Consider the following 20,971-nt stretch of genomic DNA (forward strand, 5'->3'; position numbering starts at 1 on the left):
ATGGAGCTGTTTAGAGCCATTGATTTTAATAGGTCTACACTGAGTAAAACCGAGTTAAACACACCCCTTGAACACAATGCTTTAAGAAAATCAGCTCTTTTCTCATAAGCTGCAATATTGAATTGACTACTGGCCAATATCTTGCGGAGATGATTTGGAGAGGGCTCCTCCATTTATTTATTTTTTTAAAAAAATTAAATTAAATTGATTGGATTTTTAAAAAAGAGCTCAGCTTACTATTTTTTATTTTTTAAAAAAGTTTGATTTCTAACTACACAGTCGTTTTTTGGGCTTCCGATACATGCTTGGAAGGGTTCATATGAAATAAAAAGTTTCCAGAAACTCTGTCTCGCATTCCCACCCATCTCTCAGCCCCAGAGAAGTCATCAAGATTCCAGGATGTGACTCACTCAAATGCTGGTCACTTTGGATGGAGATTTTCCTCCGGGATCAGTGGCTAATCCTTAAAGCTTCCTGGCTGCAAAGCTAGCCCAGCCACAGAGGCGAGCTAAGCGAGAGTCTGGGGTGCCAAAAATCCAGGGCCATATCTCAAGAAAATGTGGGAAGGCAAAGAGATCCCCCCCCATCGATTTATTTCCTTTCCCGAATTCCATGGAGATTCCTGTGCATGCACCATTTGCCACATCTCTTCATACACACACAGACACACACCCCCAATCTTAATACGCTTGTCGTATCAGCAGTCCTCCTCTTGTTGTTCAACCAACATGAAGGAGACCAGGATGCATCTCATTGGCAGAACATCTGCTTTGCATGCAGAAGGTCTCAGGTTCAATCCCTGGCTTCTCCAGGTAGGGTTGGGAATGTCCCCTGCCTGAAAGCCTAGCGAACCGCTGCCAGTCAGAGTAGACAATACTGATCTAAATGCACTTTATAACACAGCTTTCCGTGTTCTTAAACAATGCAAAGGAAGAACACTTGTGCCAACTCTGAAATACAGCCACATCAAGATCTGCCCACCCAGCGTTCCATCCGTGAGCAGCTGTGCACAGATGATTTGCTCTAAAATACAGGTGGATTTTCAATAATAATAATAATAATAATAATAATAATAATAATAATAATAATGTGTTACTTATACTCCGCCCACCTGGCCAGGCCTCCCCAGCCACTCTGGGCAGCTCCCAACAGATGATTAAAAACACGATAAAACATCAAACATAAGAAACTTCCCTAAACAGGGCTGCCTTCAAATGTCTTCTGAAAAGTCAGATACTGGTAGTTGTTTATTTCCTTGATGGGGGGCGTTCCACAGGGCGGGAGCCACTCATAACTGTCAACTGTTCCCTTTTTTTTAAGGGAAATTCCCTTATTCTGAATAGGATTCCTCGCAAGAAAAGGGAAAACTTGACAGCTATGGTGCCACTACCGAGAAGGCCCTCTGCCTGGTTCCCTGTAACCTCACTTCTCACAATGAGGGAACCACCAGAAGGCCCTCGGCATGTACTAATGTGGAAATGAACTTTTGATTGGAAACATGAGAAATTGTCAGGTTCACCCATCACTTCCTACCAGGTTCTCTGCCTTGCTGTTGGGAAATTCAAGGACATTTTGCAGCAGGGCTTGAAGGGAAGGGAGTTGGCCAGCCAGGGAGGAGATAGCAGTTCCACTTTGCCGTTTAATGGCCCAGAGGAAAGATCCATGAGCTACTGCACTGATGCGATCCCTAATGCCATTGCATTGCTGCGTTACCCTAAGTGCAGCAGCCTGAAACAGTAAAGGCTATCGATCCGTAACTGGCAGAGACTTTAATAGCTGGGAGCAAGACCACTGACTGCTCTGGCTTTTTGCAGGGATGCTTCCCAAAGCCTCAACGCCTGCATTTCTCTCCTGGGTTTTGGACTTCCAAAGGCCCAGTCTCATTTCCGAAGCAGGAGCAAGGCATGTTTGAATCTCCCAATGTTCTCAGGGCGCCTTGGCTAACCTGGTGCCTTCCTGATGTTTTGGACCACAACTCCTATCAGCCCCAGGGAGCTGTAGTCTGAAACAGCTGGAAGTCAGTGAAGTCTTTTTCTTGGAGATGCTAGAGGAATTCATTCTTAGGAAGGAGCATGTAGAAGACCTCCTTACGCTGAGTCTATCTCTGAGGTACGACATTGCCTGCAAAGATAAAAGTAAGGCGCGAGTCCTCATGGTTGTAAATAAAGGGCTGGTTTCAATAAACAGATAGGAAACTTTGACTGGATAGCTCAGTTGGTTACAGCGTGGTGCTGATAATACCAAGGTTGCAGGTTCGATCCCCATATGGGACAGTTGCATATTCCTGCATTGCAGAGGGTTGGACTAGATGATCCTACGAGTCCCTTCCAACTCTACGATTCTACAAAACCGCCTTAAACCAACTCAGACTACTGGTCTGTCTAGCTCAGCGTTGCCTACTGGGCACTCCAGAGTCTCATGCAGGAATATTTCCCACCACTAACTGGTGATGCTAAGGAATGAACCTGGGACCTTCTGCATGCAAAACAAGTGCAACATGGCCCCTCTTCACAAATCCCTACACAAAATGGCTTCTGGGACAAAATGTGTGGCTGGAAAACTACCCCGTAAATCCTAAGGATTGGAAGCTGGAAAAATGTATTCCCAGCAGAAAGAAAAAAAGCCTTTGAAATAGAGTGTGACTTAAAGGTAAAGGTAAATGGACCCCTGGCCATTAGGTCCAGTCGCGGACGACTCTGGGGTTGCACGCTCATCTTGCTCTATAGGCTGAGGGAGCCGACGTTTGTCCGCAGACAGCTTCCAGGTCATGTGGCCAGCATGACTAAGCCGCTTCTGGCGAACCAGAGCAGCACACAGAAACGCCAATTACCTTCCCGCCAGAGTGGTACCTATTTATCTACTTGCACTTTGACATGCTTTCAAACTGCTAGGTTGGCAGGAGCAGGGACCGAGCAACGGGAGCTCACCCCGTCATGGGGATTCGAGCCACCGACCTTCTGATCGGCAAGTCCTAGGCTCTGTGGTTTAACCCACAGCGCCACCTGTGTCCTGTGACTCGGAAACTAGCCCATAAATCCTAAGGATTGGAAGCTGGAAAAATGTACTCCCAGCAGAAGGAAAACAAGCCTTTGAAATAGAGTGTGACCCCCTTTTTGCCAGGGTAAGCTGACGGGTCACATGACTGAGTTGAACAGATTTGGGATCCAGCAGAAGTCACCCCGCCTTGCCCGTTGTCTGTCCCTATCGCTCCCACATAACGCCTATTTGGGGGGTACTTAGGCTGCCACAGAAGACGGTGCCTCTCTGCGATGATACTGAAAGGCCAAACCCTCGTGCGCCGCACACCCAGAGCGAGCGCTGCTTGCAGCCTCATGACTCCCTCTGCCTTTACACAAGGAGCAGGGGATGAGCCAACGTGCTAAATCCCGCCCGCATACACACACAAGAGTGGGGGGGGCACGAAGCACAGAAACAGAAAAACCACTAAAAATAACTTTCCTCCCCCTCCAGATTGCTCCAGGCTTCGCCGCCCGGCAGAAAGATGTTTGAGTCAATCTACAGACATTCCCCGGAGACAGATCACCGCGCATGAGAGCGCAGGACCCTGTGTGGAGCAGCATGCCCTTGGGAAAGGAGAGTTGCAAGCGGCGGCAGTTTTGTGTATTTTTCATTTGGTGTGGAAGGCAGAAACAGGTGCTTTTATGAAAAAGAGCTGCAGTTCCCAAAGTGAGCAGTACTCCCCACTACCACAGGGGGCAGTGTGATTACTGGGGGGGGGTGCTGCTAAGAGGCAAGGGGGTGGCAGGAGGTACCCTAAGAGGCTTCAAAAAGCTGGTATCGCCGGACCAAGTTCATCAGCTTTGTAAAAATAATTATACTAAATCCTTTCACTTGGATTCTGAACAAATGTGCAATGAATTGTTACAGTTTGGAATTTTATTGCATTGTTATCTTCCTCAGTGGGTTGTGGAAAACCACTCTTCTGAATAATGCTTTTTAAACCAGTGGTTCTCAAGGGGTGTGGCGCACCACATTGATGTGGCAGGAGAGGATGGCAAGTGTGGCAGGAAGATTCAAGGGCAATCAAAGAAGCATTTAAACATTTCAGTATAGTGTAAAGGTAAAGGGACCCTTGACCATTAGGTCCAGTCGTGGACGACTCTGGGGTTGCGGTGCTCATCTCGCTTTATTGGCCGAGGGAGCCGGCGTACAGCTTCCGGGTCATGTGGCCAGCAGAACTAAGCCACTTCTGGCGAACCAGAGCAGCACACGGAAACGCCGTTTACCTTCCCACCGGAGCGGTACCTATTTATCTACTTGCACTTTGATGTGCTTTTGAACTGCTATGTTGGCAGGAGCTGGGACCAAGCAACGGGAGCTCACCCCGTCGCAGGGATTCAAACCGCTGACCTTCTGATCGGCAAGCCCTAGGCTTTGTGGTTTAACCCACAGCGCTACCCGCATCTCTCATACTATAGTATAACATAAAAAATGTTTTCATTTGCAGAATATGCAAGAGGTTTGTTTAGAATTATATTTTGGTTCATGTTCTTATGTAGCTGTATTATATTATAAAGTAGTTGTGCTCTATGTTATATATCAAGCACTGGTAGTTGTTTCTTTTTGCTTTCCAATGTATTCCTTAGCAATAAAGAATTTGGTTAGGTGTGCACAAATTTCTATACTGAAGGTGTGGCCCAGAGAAAAATGTTTGAGAACGTTCAGCAAAGGCTGAAACCTGCGTTGCAGGTTTGGGAGCACTCAGGGGCGGGTACATAAAATGTTGCACGCTGGTCCATCTAACCTTTTCCAAGGGAGCCTCTGGACACTCTCCTAGGAGAGGCTCGCCCGGCACCCAACCTGCCAGCCTTGCGGCAAAAAGCAAAAAGCTTTGCAGGCTCCAGCAACAGGGAGCCTTGGGCCTGGTGACCAGAGACAGAGATGGGTGCAGCCACGGACGCAGATCTCACCTTTGTACAGCAGGCTAATTTCTAAACACAGCCCTCTCTGTCCTCCCATCCAAGCCAGCAGGAAGCGGAACGATCAGAACTAAAGGATGCTTCCCAGCTAGCCACAAAAACCCCCAAAGGAGAGTTCAGAGCAGGGCTGGGGAGGGGCGTGGCCTGAGGAGAGGGGGCGTGGCCTGAAAAGAGTCCTGAGGCTCAGGCAGAGAGGTCCGGAATGCCTCATTTGATTCCCCCAGGCCTGCTGTTGTTCCCTGTCCCTGTCAGACGCTAACAACTGGTGCTGAACTAAAAAATACACCTCCCCCCCCCCCGTGTTTCCCTCCCAACCACCAGTAACGGGAAAATAAATTGCATTTGGAAATTATCTGCTGAAAATCTGGGGGAGGACAGATTTCGGCACAGTGCTACCAACAACTTTCCAAAAAATAATAGGAATTATCCCCCGCAAATGCCAATCCAACGCCCTGCGAGTATTTTAAGCTTGCTGCTCAGCGGGAGATGCACAAACTTGAAAGCTGAACGAACTGAAGGGTGTTTGGGCTGTGTGTGTGTGTGTGTGTGTGCGTGCGTGCGTGTGTATGACCTAGATTTTTTTCCTACACCGTCTCTTGTCTCTCTCCATTACGGGAGGGCATCTAGTTTTAGAATCACAGCTAACTGCGCCCAGATGTGGTGCATTTGAAAGGATATAGAGGCTGCTGAGAAGATCTACAACAGGGGCAGGGAACCTTTTCCAGCTCAGGGGCCGCAGTCCCTCCTGGGCAGCCTTCCAAGGGCCGCATGCCAGTGGTGGGCGGGGCCGGGGGCTAAAGTGGGTGGAGCAACCAATGTACACCTCACCACCACCACCCCCTAGGCAAGCTAGAGGCATTAGACACATTCCAACCATGTGGTCTAAAATAGGACAGGTGAGGGGTGTGGCCTGGGGATAATTGTGAGGGCCAGGTAGAGACACTTGGAGGGCCGCATTAGGCCCCCAGGCCTGAGGTTCTCTCCCCCCACAACCTACAAGGACCTTTCCTTAGATATGTTTTTAACAATGGGTGGCCCCCTTCTCAATGCTCGGCTTTACTCAGTGCCAAATCTGTACCTAATGGTCAGTGTGGTGAAGTGGTTAGAGCATTTGACTACAACAAGGGAGACTCTGGTTTAAACCCTGACTCAGCCACTGACCGTGGGCCAGTCAGCTTAACCTACCTCACAGGGCTGTTGTGAGGATAAAATGAGCAACTAAGGACCATGTATATGTTGCCTTGAACTCCTTGCAGGAAAGGGAGGATCTAAAAGCAGCAAGCAAATGAATGAAATCTTATCAGCGCAATCTAGACCTGCGCTTCCTGTTTTAATTGCTGTGTTGTTTTACTGTTCTTGCCTATTGCATATTCTAATAACTAATGCTGATATTTTAATTGCCTGTGCAACTGGATAGAATCCTGTTTTGGGCATCAAGTGGCATATTAAATAATTAAGAATAAAAACTAATTAATATTTACTGAGGCCAAGTCCATACCACTACAGTGGTACCTCGGGTTACATACGCTTCAGGTTACAGACGCTTCAGGCTACAGACTCCGCTAACACAGAAATAGTACCTCGGGTTAAGAACTTTGCTTCAGGATGAGAACAGAAACTGCGCTGCGGCAGCAGCAGGAGGCCCCATTAGCTAAAGTGGTACCTCAGGTTAAGAACACTTTCAGGTTAAGAACGAACCTCCGGAACGAATTAAGTTCTTAACCACTGTACTAAAATGAATGTCAATAGACCCATGGAAAAACTGAGGTCAAGATTGCATGGCCCTCGTCCTTCACCCCAGGAGTGTCATTGAGAAGGAAACCGTTTTATCCCTTCCCCTTCTGGACGCAGATTTTACAGCCCTGAGGATTAGACGCCCCTGCCAGACTTTCTCCCGGCGACTGATTTCCCCCCCAAAAAAATTCGAAACATGGAGTGGAAACTTAGCCTGCACCATCCCTGACCTGCTGCGGCTGGGCGGGGGAGAAAACCTTTCCTTATTTCAAAGCCCCCTCGCCCATCTCCAAAAGAGCGGCAGCCGTCCTGTGCCGTCCACTCCCTCTGTCTGGAGTTACTCTGCAGACACAGTTCCTGGCTTGCTGAAGAGCTAACTCAGCAGCTTATGTGGAACGCCCTGGCTAGAGGGACGGGTGAACTCAGATCACAGCAGTGGCAGTCAGGAAGGACTATATAAATGCTATTATTAATGAGCATCGAATGAGAGCAGTATTTGAGGCAGGGGTGGGGGGATCTCAAAGCTGGTGGGGGTTCAAATGCAGCCCTCCAGACCTCTCCAGCTGGCCCTGGGGACCCTCCCCAGGCCACACCCCTCTTTCCTAAGCCATGCCCTTCTGCATAGCACCCTTCCTCAAGTGTTTTTGCCTGGGATAGAACAAAACAGGTGCTCCAGCCCTGAGCTGTGACCCTTTCCCTTAAATTTTAAGGAAGCTGTCTCACACTGAGTTGGTCCAATGTGCTCAGTATTGGCCACACTGGCTGGCAGCAGCTGTCCAGCCCTACCTGGACCTCCTCCATGCAAAATGGATGCTCTACCACTGAGCTACAGCCACTCCCCTTAAGACAGGGACATAGGAAGCTACTTTATACCAAGTCAGACCGTTGGTCCACCTACCCCAGTATTGTCTACACTGGCTGGCAGCTGTTCTCCAGGGTTTATAATAATAATATAATAATAATTTATTATTTGTACCCCGCCCATCTGGCTGGGTTTCCCCAGCCACTCTGGGCGGCTTCCAACAAAGATGAAAAATACACTAAAATGTCACATATTAAAAACTTCCCTGAAGGTTTTGGACAGAGAGTCTCTCCCAACCCTACCTGGAGATGCTGGGGATTGAACCTGGGACCTTTGGCATGCAAAGCAGATGCTCTGTCACTGAGCTATGGGCCTTCCCTTGAGAAGCAACTCCTCCAGCACACATCTGCACTGCCTACAATCCTGAGCTGGACACCCCTGCCCCAAGGCCAAAGGTCCCCACACTAGCAGTCCAGCTCTCAAGTGCCACCACCCCACCTCCTCCATAGTCACAGGAACAGAAGAGACCATGAGCCAGGCAAGAACGCCAGAGCTGCCCCACCCAAGTGCCCTGATAGTTGTTGTTGCACCCCAAGTCCTGCTTGGGGGCTTCCCAGAAGGATCTTGTTGGCCGCTGTTGGAATATATGGTGCTAAAAGGGCCTTTGACCCAATCCAGCAGAGTTCATCTGACGTCCTTAAGAGACGGTGCTCCTTGGAACTTCCTGGACACTGGAGAGTCAGTGCTGTCCACTCTCGGAGGCAGGAGAGTGGGAGAGATCAGCCTTGATCTCAATCAGCAAGGCAGCTCAGTTGCGACCTTCAGGTCTGTTAACGGCACTGCGTGTGCAAGGCTTTTATAATATTTATGAAACATCACTTAACGCAGCTACAGCTGCACCGCACCAAGGAACTCCTGGCAGGATGTGACTTACCATGTGGTAGTTGACCATTTCCTGCAGGCTGTCTCCAAACTTGTTCAGGCATTCCTGCAGAAGGAAGAGAGGCATGGCAGTGAGAGAAGAACAGAGGCCTGAAAGGGAGAGTGGGGGGTGGACATAGATGTAAACCCCCCCCCCCTTAATTTAGCTCCAGTCTCAACAAGCACCACTGTGGCGATCACACAGGGTCCCCGGACGTTTAACATTCTATTGATCCCTGTGCCACCACTGTGCTCCTGCCACCAACCCGTTACTCTCTGGTAAAACAATGAGTTGGTTAAAAGTGAACCCAAAAAGTGAACCAAAAAAAAGAAAAAAAATATTTTACAAACATTAACAAGTTTATGGTTTCTCAGATAATATTCCTGTCAGTATCTTAGCTTTAGTGTCTTTACTGACCTATACCTTCCTAATACCTTCTGACTGATTATCTCAACTGTTTGACTGACTCCTGTTAACAAATTCTCTCACTCTCTCACACCAGATTAGCCCAACCCACAGACTTATCTTCTCTGTCTCTTCTAACTCCAGACTGTCTTCTTAACCACCCTAACTCTAACTCCTCCAAAAAAAACCCCTCTGTGCTTAGAACCTTATACAGTGGTACCTCAGGTTACATACGCTTCAGGTTACATACGCTTCAGGTTACAGACTCCGCTAACCCAGAAATAGTGCTTCAGGTTAAGAACTTTGCTTCAGGTTGAGAACAGAAATCGTGCTCCGGCGGCGCGGCAGCAGCAGGAGGCCCCATTAGCTAAAGTGGTGCTTCAGGTTAAGAACAGTTTCAGGTTAAGTACAGACCTCCGGAATGAATTAAGTACTTAACCCGAGGTACCACTATACACAGTTAACTCTGCCCCTTGGGTTCCCATTGGTGAGTCCTTTTACAATTAGTTAACCCTACGTCCCTCTGCTCACATGCTCATCCTTCACTTCCTGGGTCACCTGCGGTGAGCCTCAACCACCTATCAAACTTGGGCAATTGTGGGGAGTGGGGGGTGGATAGAGGAGATAAGGGCTGGGTCTGCAGGCCAGACCCACTTCCTAGATTACAAGACCCTCATATCTACATTGTCTTGAGCTCTTTGGGAGACTGGCTGTACGTGAGGGTGAACCCCCGTTTGCTGTGGTGAGATTTCTACAAGTGCTCTGTGCACAGGGCAAAGAGGACCCCACTTTTCAAAGAACATGGTGCTTGCCTGAGAAAAACGAACAGGCAAAACCATCCTGATGTTCTCAGAGGTGCAGCTCAGAACCAGTGATGCCCAAGTCTCTGCATTTCACTTTCTCATTCTTCCAGTCAAGTTCAGTTCCCAACACTGCCACATCAGTGTGGGATATACACATCAGCACTGCAGTGCATATTTCTCCAAATATACACACATTTGTGTGCAATTTTGACTATAAAACACAATTTTGCAAAACCATTTTGCCCAGTAATGCTCAATGTTTGCATCTCTCTCTCTCTCTCTCTCTCTCTCTCTCTCTCTCTCTCTCTCTCACACACACACACACACACACACAAATATATATATATATGTATGTATGTACAATTTACTCCAATTATATGCGTTTTTGTACACAATGCTTGCCTGGGGCTATTTTGCCTAATCTACACACATTTGCAAAGCATGTTTCTTCTAATATTTACATTTTCCCTAATACAATGTATATGCAATGTGATTTTTGCTCATATGCATTTCTATGCACACTTTACCCCAGCTACATGCATTTTTTGTATGCATGACTTGGCCAGAACACTGAATTGCAAAAATTGGAAAAGTGCGGATTTTGAAGGATGGCTGTCTTTCAGCTCTCGTATTGTTTTGGCCTGCGCAAATCAGGTAAGTCCACCTTTAAATGCACTATGAATTGAAATTCTGCACCCCCCCACCCCAATTCGTGTTATGAACTCAAGAGGCTTCTCCCAGTCCTTTTGATCCCCATCCCAAAGGTACCGCCTCGACTCTTGTTCAGTTCCCTCTGCAACGACTTATCCTCTCTCTTCCCAAATAGCGGATGTTCGCTGACCTACTTCAGATGCATCAGCTATGCTTTCTGGCTTTTCAGAAAGAGATGCGATTCCTTGAGGCATCCGACTCCTCAGATATTTTTAGCCTGGTGTGTGTGTGAGAGAGTGTGTGTGTTGCTTAAGCTTGAGTTACCAGATCCAAACAGCTTTATGCATTTACCCTTTTTGCAAAAATACAGAAAATGGTGGGTTTGTGCCTGCAATTGCAGGAAGGATCATTTTGCACGTGTCTGATTTGGTGCTTTAATTTGCAAAAATGAAAAACGAAAGAAACACAAACCCACAGTGTTCCTCTGGAAACGCTGAAATTCTCAGCTCTCAATACTCAAGATTGACCTTGCTCAGAAATGGTTGTCACTGCCGCATTGTTGTGCAAATGTCACATGTATCTAATTCTCAACCCCTCCTCCAGGAACACTAATTCAACGGCTGAATCTGCTTCCCTGCATTAGATTTTATGAATAGATAGGAAGCTGCCTTAGCCAGAATCAGAACATGGACACATCTAACTCAGTAATGACCACACTGATCAGCAGTGGCTCTCCAGGGTTGCAGGCAGGCAACATTCAAAGCAGTACCAAATGTGGGTGGACTGTGGCTTGCTGTGGATGGTGGAGGTTGTAGCCCAACAATGTATGAGGAACCAAAGTTGAAGAACACTGGCAGGCAATGACTCTGGCGTTTCAGACAGGGATTTCTCCCTGTCCTACCTGGAAATGCCAGAGACTGAATCTCGTTCAGTCTACCACCAGATGCTCTGCATCCTATTCATCACATTAGCACAGTGGTTCCTAAACCATTGCCCGCTTGGTTCCTAAACCTCATCCCCAGTGCCCCCTACCCTATAAAAAAATATTATTAAGAACAGCAGTTTGCACAACCCACTAAGGAAGATGGTAACACCATAAAATCCAAAACAGTAACAATTCATTTCACATTTATTCAAAATCTAGTGAAACTATTTAGTTCAATGAATTCAACAAAATGGTTGAACTTGATCCAGTGATACCAGCTTTTCCAAAGTCTGATAGATTTGGGGGGTTGTTGTTTGGTTGTTGTTTTTGTTTTTGTTTTTGTTTACGCCTTCCTATCACCCCCTTGCCTCTGAGCACAACCCTAGGTAATCTCTTTGGCCTCCCAGGGGCAATCCTGCCCACTTTGGTAGGTTAGTAGAGTTTGCCCGCCCAGGCCCACCCATGGTATTTTGCTGCCTGAGGCAGTGCAGCAAATGTTAAACACACACACACACACGGTTTAAGGTGTCCAGTCTAAGCCACTTCCTCTCCCTGTCAGTAAGAACAGAGCAATAATAAATCACACTCTTTCACGATGCCTAAAATCAGCCTCCCAAGGTGGCTGCCTCCCTCTCCCTAAGGGTAGGGCCGGCTCTAATGGCTCAGTGCTGAGAAGGCAGGCACCCTGTGCACATCACCCTTTAGCTCCTCATAGATCTGGGGTTTGGTGGGGCAGTGCTGCATGCTATCTGCTTACCGAAATCATTTCGTCCTTCTTGCATTGCTGTGAAAGGTCCCGGACCCCTCCGACGAAATGCTTGTTGGTGATGAGGTAGGCCTTCCCGGCATCTATCATATTACTGCATAGCTTTACCAGCTGAGAAGGAAAGAAGTGTGGGACAAGGGGCATCGGTCAGAAATGGGCACAACAATAACTGGCGCCTGAGTTTGCTATTCCGCCCTCTTCCTTCCCTGTCTCTTTCCCCCCATGTGTGTCGTGCATTTTTAGACTGCATACCTGTGAGCAGAAACCGTCTTGTTTTAAACTGGCTACTCACAAGCTGCTCTGCGAGCCTTTTGGGCAGAATGACGGAGTGAAAATGTTCCAAATAAGTAAACAGAGGGCAAGGAGAGTTGCCCAAGGCTGAGAAGTAGGTGCAAGTCAGAGCCAGCACACAGAATAACCTTTGGCTGCTCCACTCATGTTCCCTCTGTTTCTGTCATCTGGCAGGGCCGAGAAATGGGTGCTGGCAAACGTCTCCGAGCTGCTGCATCCGATTCCAGGGAACGAAAAAAGAAAAACCCAAAAAGATGCAGCTGCCGGCCACATCTGGCTCCCAGATGGACACACCAGCGTGGCTTGGAGGAAGCCTCTGGAAGCGAAAGGGAGGCGTATTCTGCAACGTGGCAGTTTCTGCAACGCTGTTTGGTCCCCACACACAGCAGACCGAGCTGCATGCCGTTTGCTGTGAGCAGATGCTTTGGAAGGAATTCTACCCAGCCGAGCCCTACTCAGAGGAGGCCCACTGAAATTAAAGGACCCAAGTGAGTCAAGCTCATTAACGTCAGTGGGTCCAGGGCTAGAGTTAGATGCAAACCAGTGTCTTTGGGAAGGGGGCGCATGCAGCCAGGGAAACCCCTGAAATATTGTTAGAAACGTAACAAAGTGTAGGGAAATCTAGTACAATAGTCCTAAAAAAGCAAAAATTAGGCCATCCAGGGATGCAGCAGTAGGGGGAAAAAAGAAAAAAAAGTAACAGCTTTAAAACAACTGAGATACAGGCCACAGTCACATAAAGCGCTATGATGCCACTTTAAACAGTCACGGCTTCCACACAAAGAATCCTGGGAGGATCTGTAGTTTGTTAAGGGTGCTGAGATTTGTTAAGGTAAAGGTAAAGGGACCCCTGACAATTAGGTCCAGTCGTGACCGACTCTGGGGTTGCAGCGCTCATCTTGCTTTATTGGCCGAGGGAGCCGGCGTACAACTTCCGGGTCATGTGGCCAGCATGACTAAGCCGCTTCTGGCGAACCAGAGCAGCGCACGGAAACGCCATTTGCCTTCCCGCTGGAACGGTACCTATTTGTCTACTTGCACTTTAACGTGCTTTCGAACTGCTAGGTTGGCAGGAACAGGAGATCCTTATTCCCTTCCCAAAGCTACAATTCCCAGTGGTTTAACAGTCAATCCCTCTTCACAGGCCCCTCATGGACTCCCAACTCCCTGCATGGGCCAATGGTCAGGCAGGATGGGAGTTGGAGTCCAGAAGCATCTCAAGGGTCACATATTTGTTAACCACCTTGCCACTGGACTTGCCTGCCTCTGTGCGTGTTTGTGTGAGCTCCACCAACTTACCTTGTCAAGCTTGGCTTCTATTTCCACAACATCCGTTTCCACCTCATCTATGGTCGCCCTGCAAGAAGGGAGACAGAGACATAAGCTCTTGCTTGAGGCTGTGTGAGATTCACTGCATACCCTCCAACATACCGCAGAGGAAAATCAGGACGTGCGTCTTTCGGGGCTGCACCCCCCCAAAGTTTCAGCAGCGTGCTGGACAGACAGCAGCGTGCTGATTGGTGGCTGAGAGGCGTGAAGGGGGACAGACATAAATATAGGGAAAGGTGTAGAGTCACAATGCAACCTAAACTTCCGGTAAACAATCTGGAAACTCCAAATATCAATGGTGCAAAATGGCGCCACTCCAGATCTTAGCCACTCGATGATGAACCACCCCCCGTTCTCCAAGGCACACTTTTGCATTGAGAGAGTGGATATCCAATTTTTTTCTTTGAGGCCGGAAGTGCTAGCAGCGCTTCGGTCTACATTCTTCTGTATCTCTATAGGGGAGGAGGAAGAGCTGGAAGTGGCACTTGTTGTGTTTCCACTTTGGGTGGGCAAGCATCAGGGGGAGGCAGGCAGGGTGGGTGGGAAAAGAGAGGCACGGGAACCAAAAAGAGACATCTCAAGATTCAATCAGAAGCCAGGATGGCTTCTGTAATTCCAGGATGTCCCGGTCAAATCAGAACAGTTGACAAGTATATGACTATCTGGCCCATAGCCAGGAAGGCTGAAAGCAGGGGCACATGGAGACAGGGCCAAATGATGACCCATTTCTCTAACTTCTGAATACCTTACAGAATCATAGCGTTGGAAAGGACATCAAAAATCAACTCCCTCTACCAGTTCAGGAAAGCCATGGATACTGGTGGACATCCAGCCTCTGCTTACCTCTCTAACACAACCAGTCTTTTCCTGACATGAACAGTTCACACCACCAGGAAGTTCTTCCTAATAGCTTATGGGCAGCTAGTTGTTGTGGCTTGTTGGGGAGCGTGAAAACTCCTCTCCCAAAAGGCAACAATCCTTAACTAGCAAGCAAGGCTGAGATCTATATTTGGCTAATAGTATCGCCACTGCCATTTCTCTATTTGCAGTCAACAGACCATTTAAACGTTTTAGAACCATTTTATGACAATTAAACATTAATAAAAAAGTAATGCAGGCTCAGCAGCAAATGCAAGGCCTAAAAGTCAAGATTCCAAAATACATCCTCCTCTGCCAGCATTTAGGGCTGCCAACTCCTCAATGGCGCATGGAGCTCATGACAGGGAGAAGAAGCAAACCTCAATGATCCCAGGTTCAGGTGTAATGAGAAGGCAAAGCTTCCTGATAAGGTTCTGAGAGCCAAAATTATCAGGATGAAGATGGCGGTGATTTTATTATTTTGTGAGTACTATTTAATTAATTGCCTTCCATACATGTCCCAAATGTATGTGCTCAATATGTAATTAAAAACAGCTAAGAACAAAACACCAGTTACAAAACATTAAAAACAACAACAGAGGATGAGCTTTAAAATAAATCAAAATGGACACCTGTGGCAGAAACTTACTCATCCAGCTGGAGAAGGATACTAAATGATCAAGCTGTTCCAAGCATCAACCCCAATGAAGATCGATCCCCACATCATCCAGCCCACAGGGCTTCGCAACCGACCAGAGAACCGACACATTGCTGCGGCACACCAGCTGTGGCGAATAATCAGCCCTCCTGCACTACAACTCAACTAGAGCCAGGGCTTTTTCGGCTGTGGCTCCGATCTGGTGGAACGCTCTGTCACTAGAGACTAGGGCCCTGCGGGACTTGACATCTTTCCGCAGGGCCTGCAAGACAGAGCTGTTCCACCAGGCCTTTGGCCAGGGCACAGCCTGACTCCCTCCCTCGGCAATCTTCGTGGAGCTCTGGCACAATGGTTACCAGTGGCTTAATTTGAATCAATTTTATAATGAATGATTTTAGAGTGTTGTTTGTACTGTACTTTTGTACTGTTTTATTTTTGTTAGCCGCCCTGAGCCCGGCTTTGGCTGGGGAGGGCGGGATATAAATAAAATTTATTATTATTATTATTTATTATTACAACTCCCATCAGCCCCAGCGAGCATGGCCAATGGCCAGGGATGATGGGAATTCTAGTTCAGTAACATCCTGAGATTCCCCACACCTACTACACAACATGCTAAAGTTGCAGCAGAACAGCAATCCACACACTTGACAGTGTGGGGACAACCCTCCCCAAAACGGTTCAGATGTTGTTGGACTCTGACTCCTATCCTTGCTGGCCACTGGCCATGCTGGCTGGGGCGAATGGGAGTTGTAGTCCAAAACAAATTCAGAGGCACCAAGTGAGGGAAGGAATGTTGGACAAGGTGGGCCATTGGCCCCGTACAACTGACGAAATGTTGATATTCTTAACTGGGGGTCGAAGAGGCTTAAAATTAAGCAGTGGGAAACATTGGCGTTCCAGTCAGTAATGTGAAGAAAGGAATTTCCAGGTCAAATCTCCTCGCAGCTCTGGAAATACGGGAAGCCAAAAGCCTCCAGAGTGTTCCTTCGGGAGAATTGGATAGCAGTTCTTTTATGGGCAACGTTCCAGGCTTTGGTAACTACAGCATGAAAGGAGTTTGGGGGTGGGTGGGAGTGGGTGAGCGAGGGAGTCTTTGCTGACGGGGGGTAAGCCTGTGTCAGGATTGTACCAGTTCAGATTGCAAAGCACAATGGGCTTCCGTGATTTTATGTTCCTGCACAGAGAGAGAGAATCCCTCCATGCAGAAAAAGAGCATGCCAGGCGAATAGCTCTAGTACAGCATTCTCCCTGAATGGCTAGCTTTCTATGTGTGGAGAATGGATGCTTCCATTGTGTTGTGTTGTTGTGTTGTGTTGTGTTGTATGGAAGAATTGAGTTATCATGGCAGCCCTCACCTGCTGTTGGAAGTGGTACGCACCAGCAACAGATTTACTGCCTCAGACCACTTCCTGGTGGCTTAAGGGGTTTCCTGAGGCTGTCTTGCTCGAGTGCTTCCCCTGCCCCACTCGACCCCATAACAACACAAGAGCCCCACAAGACTGTGGCCTATCTGGTCCAACATCCTCTTCCCACAGTGGCCAACAAGAAGCTCTAATGGGAAGCCCACAGATTACACCTGGATGCCACAGCAAGTCTCCCCTCCTGTGGTTTGCAGCACCTCCTGAGGTAAAAGAACAGCATTGTGGCTAGTAGCCACTGAGAAGCTTATCCTCCATAAATTTGTCAAATCCTTTAAAGTCATCCAGGTTGATGGCTGTCGCTACCTCTTGTGGCAGTGAGTTCCAGAGCTTAACTATGTGCTGTGCAACCCATTTTAAGGGACAGGAAGCTCAGAGAGATGCTTTCTCATCAGTAGACTCACTGGCAAAGGACATTTTCAAGAGGCAGCCTAAGAAAACCTCCTCTGGATGATGCCAGCGACCCATCTGGCCTAGCCTCCTGTTCTCAAAGACGCCAACCAGACGCCTCTCAGAAGATGGCAAGCAGGAGCTGAGCTACTCTCCTCACGTGTGAATCTCAGCAATAGGTATCCAAAGACATGCTGAGGGGGGAAACATCCTAGCTGAGGCACGGCAGGCTTGGTCAGAAGCACCCACAATGGTTGTCTCGCTGCGTTTTGAAAGGAGCCAAGCAAAACACATGCTTCCCTTGAAAGACTGGGGTGGAAAGGCGCCCCCATAAGTCCAGTGTTTAATTTCAACTAACTGTACACCTGCTTTTGGCCACGTATCTGGGCTCAGAGGACTTTGGACAGCTGTTTTTTCTGCATTCTGAAGGTATGTATTATTATTATTATTTATTTGGAGCCGGGAATTGACATCCTGTAATATTTCTGAGCAAAGGTCCACAGGTTATATGCCATTTACACACACAAATACACACACAGAGAGAGAAAGAGCACAACCATATACACACACAACACACAACACAGGAAAAAAATACGAACATCCAGTAAGCATTCAAGAGGGCAGCATTCCCAGGCCAAAACCTGTGGCCCAAAATTCACTCATCCCTGGAAATGCGGGTGAGCCAAACAGACAAACCCCAAAGGAATGTTTTTCCAAGAGCTCATTCCTGTGGCGGAGCTGGCCAAGCGTTCCCTTAAACTGGCACCTGGAAGGAAGTACGGGCAACCGAGCACTTGCCCAGCTCTCTGTGGGGAAAGTTCTTAGCCTTGTGGTCTGTGCTGGCAAGAGCAAAAGGGGCCTGCAAAATGTCTAGGCCGAGGTTTTGAAGTATCCCGGCACCAAACATGCCCCACCCCCTGCTCGGTTCCAGCATCCCAGTTCCACACAGCAAGACTTTCCTCAAAGATTTGTGGGGGTTTTTTCCAGGCAACTTTAACCTGGGTTCATCGCTCTCATCGGGCCTACCTTCTGGAACAGTAGCTGTTTCATAGAATCATAAAATTATAGAATTGTAGAGTTGGAAGGGATCCTGAGGATCGTTTAGTCCGACCCCCTACAATACAAGAATATGCAGCTGTCCCATATGGGGATTGAACCTGTGACCTTGTTATTACCAGCACCACTCTCTAACCAACTGAGCTAGAATTCCAGCCCAGAGGTGCTTGTATACCAGGCATAGAACATGGATAGGTAAGCAGCAGCAGCAGCAGCAATAATATATTGTGGCTCTCCTGTTGTTGTTGTTGTTGTTGTTGTGTTTCCAACTCCTATTGTTCCCGACTATCGGCCATGTTGGCTGGGGATGATGGGAGCAAGTTCAGAGACATATAAGAAGAGCTTACTGAATCAAAAGCCCCTCTAGTCCACCTTCCTGATCTCATATTGGCAAACCAAATGCCTATACAGTGGTACCTCGGGTTAAGTACTTAATTCGTTCCAGAGGTCTGTTCTTAACCTGAAACTGTTCTTAACCTGAAGCACTTTAGCTGACGGGGCCTCCTGCTGCTGCCGCGCCGCCGGAGCACGATTTCTGTTCTCATCCTGAAGCAAAGTTCTTAACCCAAGGTACTATTTCTGGGTTAGCGGAGTTTGTAACCTGAAGCGTCTGTAACCTGAAGCGTATGTAACCCAAGGTACCGCTGAAGCCCAAATACAGGTCCTCAGAGCAACAGCACTCTCCCTTCCTGCGGTTTCCAGGAACACAGGTATTCAAAGCCCTTTTGCCCCCTGCTCAAGCTAGAAGGGAGCTCAAAAAACACATACCCCACTTCCTTTATCCGCTCCATACTAGCAAACACCCACCCACAGCACCCCTTGGGAAACGGGCCAAGTTTCAGAGTCGCACAGCCAGAACGTCAGCAGGGATAACGCGCTAAAATCATCAGAGACATCTGCCAGCTTCTAAGAATGTGTGAAGAGCCCTGCAGGATCAGGCCAGCGGCCCTTCTAGCCTAGCATCCTGTTCTCACGGCGGTCAACCAAATTCCTAAGGGGAAGTTTGCAATCAGGACCTCAAAGCTACAGCACTCTCCCAACATGTAACTAATACTCCAGAACACAACTTGTTCAACCTGCCCTTCAGCAAGTTGTAACAGTCAAGCTTGAACCCTGAGCAGCTAATCAGAAAAGTCGGAGAGAAGTGGAATCTGCAACAAAATGTTGCACTGCTGAATCTCCTGTTCAGGGTGCCTCTTCCAGGATTCTACATTCCATTCCAACCCCCCTGGTTTTCCATTACACACACACAACATTTTGTAGTTACCAAGCATGTTCGGTCCTTACTGGGCTGCTTAGGGAAGGCAGGAGTTGCTCCCTTAGGTTTTTATTTCCCCAAATTGTTTTCTGTACTTCTGTAAACCTTGGGATTCCCCTAAATACGCCAGCCTTTGTTTCTAGGGGATTCAGTTTTGCCTGCATAACCATTGGCACTCAGCATCAGAGTTCAGTATTACAGGGAGTGATTCCATCAGCACACACACAAAACACACATTTAATTTAAGTCATTTCAAATGAATAGGCGTCCTTGTGAAACAAGCAAAGGAGCTATTGTTGTACCTTGTACAGAAGAACGCATTCCCCATCAGATATGGCTAAGATGCTTCCACCGTTGGTTCTTGTTTGTAATCAAGATGGGCCAAGCCCCAAAAGATACCCCTGTTTCCCCACCATCCAAGAAGCTGGAGAAAGCAGGAAGAGTTGGGTCTTTCAGAGCCGTGACCTCTCCTCTCTCCCGGATCTCTGCTCCAGCAGACAAAACAATCTGCCTCGGGACAGGAGAAGACATCCTGGACACGCTCGTGGAGGTGAATCAGCACCTGAATAGTATGTGCTTCATCGCCAGCACGCCAGCACCTACTGTAAGGCGGAGCCACGTGAGTGTAAATACGACATCCGATCTCTCCCTTGCGTGCTTTGAGCACCTTTTCTCTTGCAACCTTGTCTTCAAAGGTTTTCTGGTTACGTAACCCCTGAGAGAGTTCAATCCGAAGCACAATCACAATTGTGAAGATACTGCCATACACACCCCATTCTTTGAGTGGTTAGAAGTTTCAGGGGTTCTTCCGCATACCCGGAGTTTGGTTTCCTTGGAACGAAGATAAAAGTGCCCTCTGGGCCTCTCCAGGCGATCTATTTGTTGAGCACTTTATGAGCTCTTTTTTATTATTTTTAGCTCAGCGGCAGAGCACCTGCTTTGCATGCAGAAGGTCCGAAGTTGAATTCTCGGCATCTCTAGATAAGGTTGGGAATGTCCCCTGTCTGAACCCTGGATAGCTGCTGCCAGTCCGTGTAGAAAATACTGAGCTAGATAGACCAATGGCCCTGTATAAATCAACTTCCTGTGTTCCCATGTTTTCAGGGAAGGGTCACAGCTCAGTGGTTAGAGCATCTGCTTTGCAAGCAGAAGGTTCAATCTCTAGCATTTCCAGGTAGGGTGAAAACCTGGAAACCTCTGAAACCCTGGAAAGCTGCTACCAGTAAGTGCAAACAATACTGACCCAGATGGACAAATTTTCTGACTCAGTGCAAAGCAGTTTCCTATGTTCAAGGCTGGCTGGCAACAAAAGCGCCCTTTGTTTGAACTCATCTGCTGCTCGGTGACGTATTAATTTTTTTATTTTTATTTTTGCAATGTTCAGTTTTTGGTACAAATGAAAAAAAAAAATCCCATCTTGACGGCTTTGGAATTTTTTGGCTGATGTCCCGTGCTCCTCCTTCAAAAACTCATTTATCTCTGTGTGTGTTTGCGGTGGAAGCAATTGCTCACATGTTTATCACGCTGGCAATAAGTGATTTGGATTAAATGGTTGAAAACGATCCTTTAAATCCTGGGCAAACAACATCATGTCTTCCAGATGTTGCTGAGAGCCAACTCGCTTCGGACCCAAGCAACACAGACAATAGCTACAGATGATGGAAGTTGTCCGACCACATCTGAAGAGCACTGTGTTGACCGCCTTGCATTTAAACCAGAGACTGGTAACCTACGGTGCCCTCCAGACTTTGATGGACTACAA

The 20,971-nt window shown here is 47.8% G+C and overlaps 1 protein-coding gene across 5 annotated transcripts in view; it reads right to left on the minus strand.

The window, feature by feature from the left end:
* ACAP3 (ArfGAP with coiled-coil, ankyrin repeat and PH domains 3) overlaps positions 1–20,971 on the minus strand; it is a 146,727-nt gene that overhangs the window by 73,614 nt on the left and 52,142 nt on the right. For all 5 annotated transcript variants that reach the window (XM_081923549.1, XM_081923548.1, XM_081923551.1 and 2 more), the window contains exons 2-4: positions 13,539–13,596; positions 11,940–12,059; positions 8,411–8,464 (exon numbers count right to left, since the gene is read on the minus strand). In XM_081923549.1, the coding sequence (XP_081779675.1) occupies positions 8,411–8,464; positions 11,940–12,059; positions 13,539–13,596 (232 nt within the window). The remainder of the gene's footprint in view (positions 1–8,410; positions 8,465–11,939; positions 12,060–13,538; positions 13,597–20,971) is intronic.

Source organism: Podarcis melisellensis, assembly GCF_964234715.1.
Source record: "Podarcis melisellensis genome assembly, chromosome: 8".
NCBI classification, from domain to species: Eukaryota; Metazoa; Chordata; class Lepidosauria; order Squamata; family Lacertidae; genus Podarcis; species Podarcis melisellensis.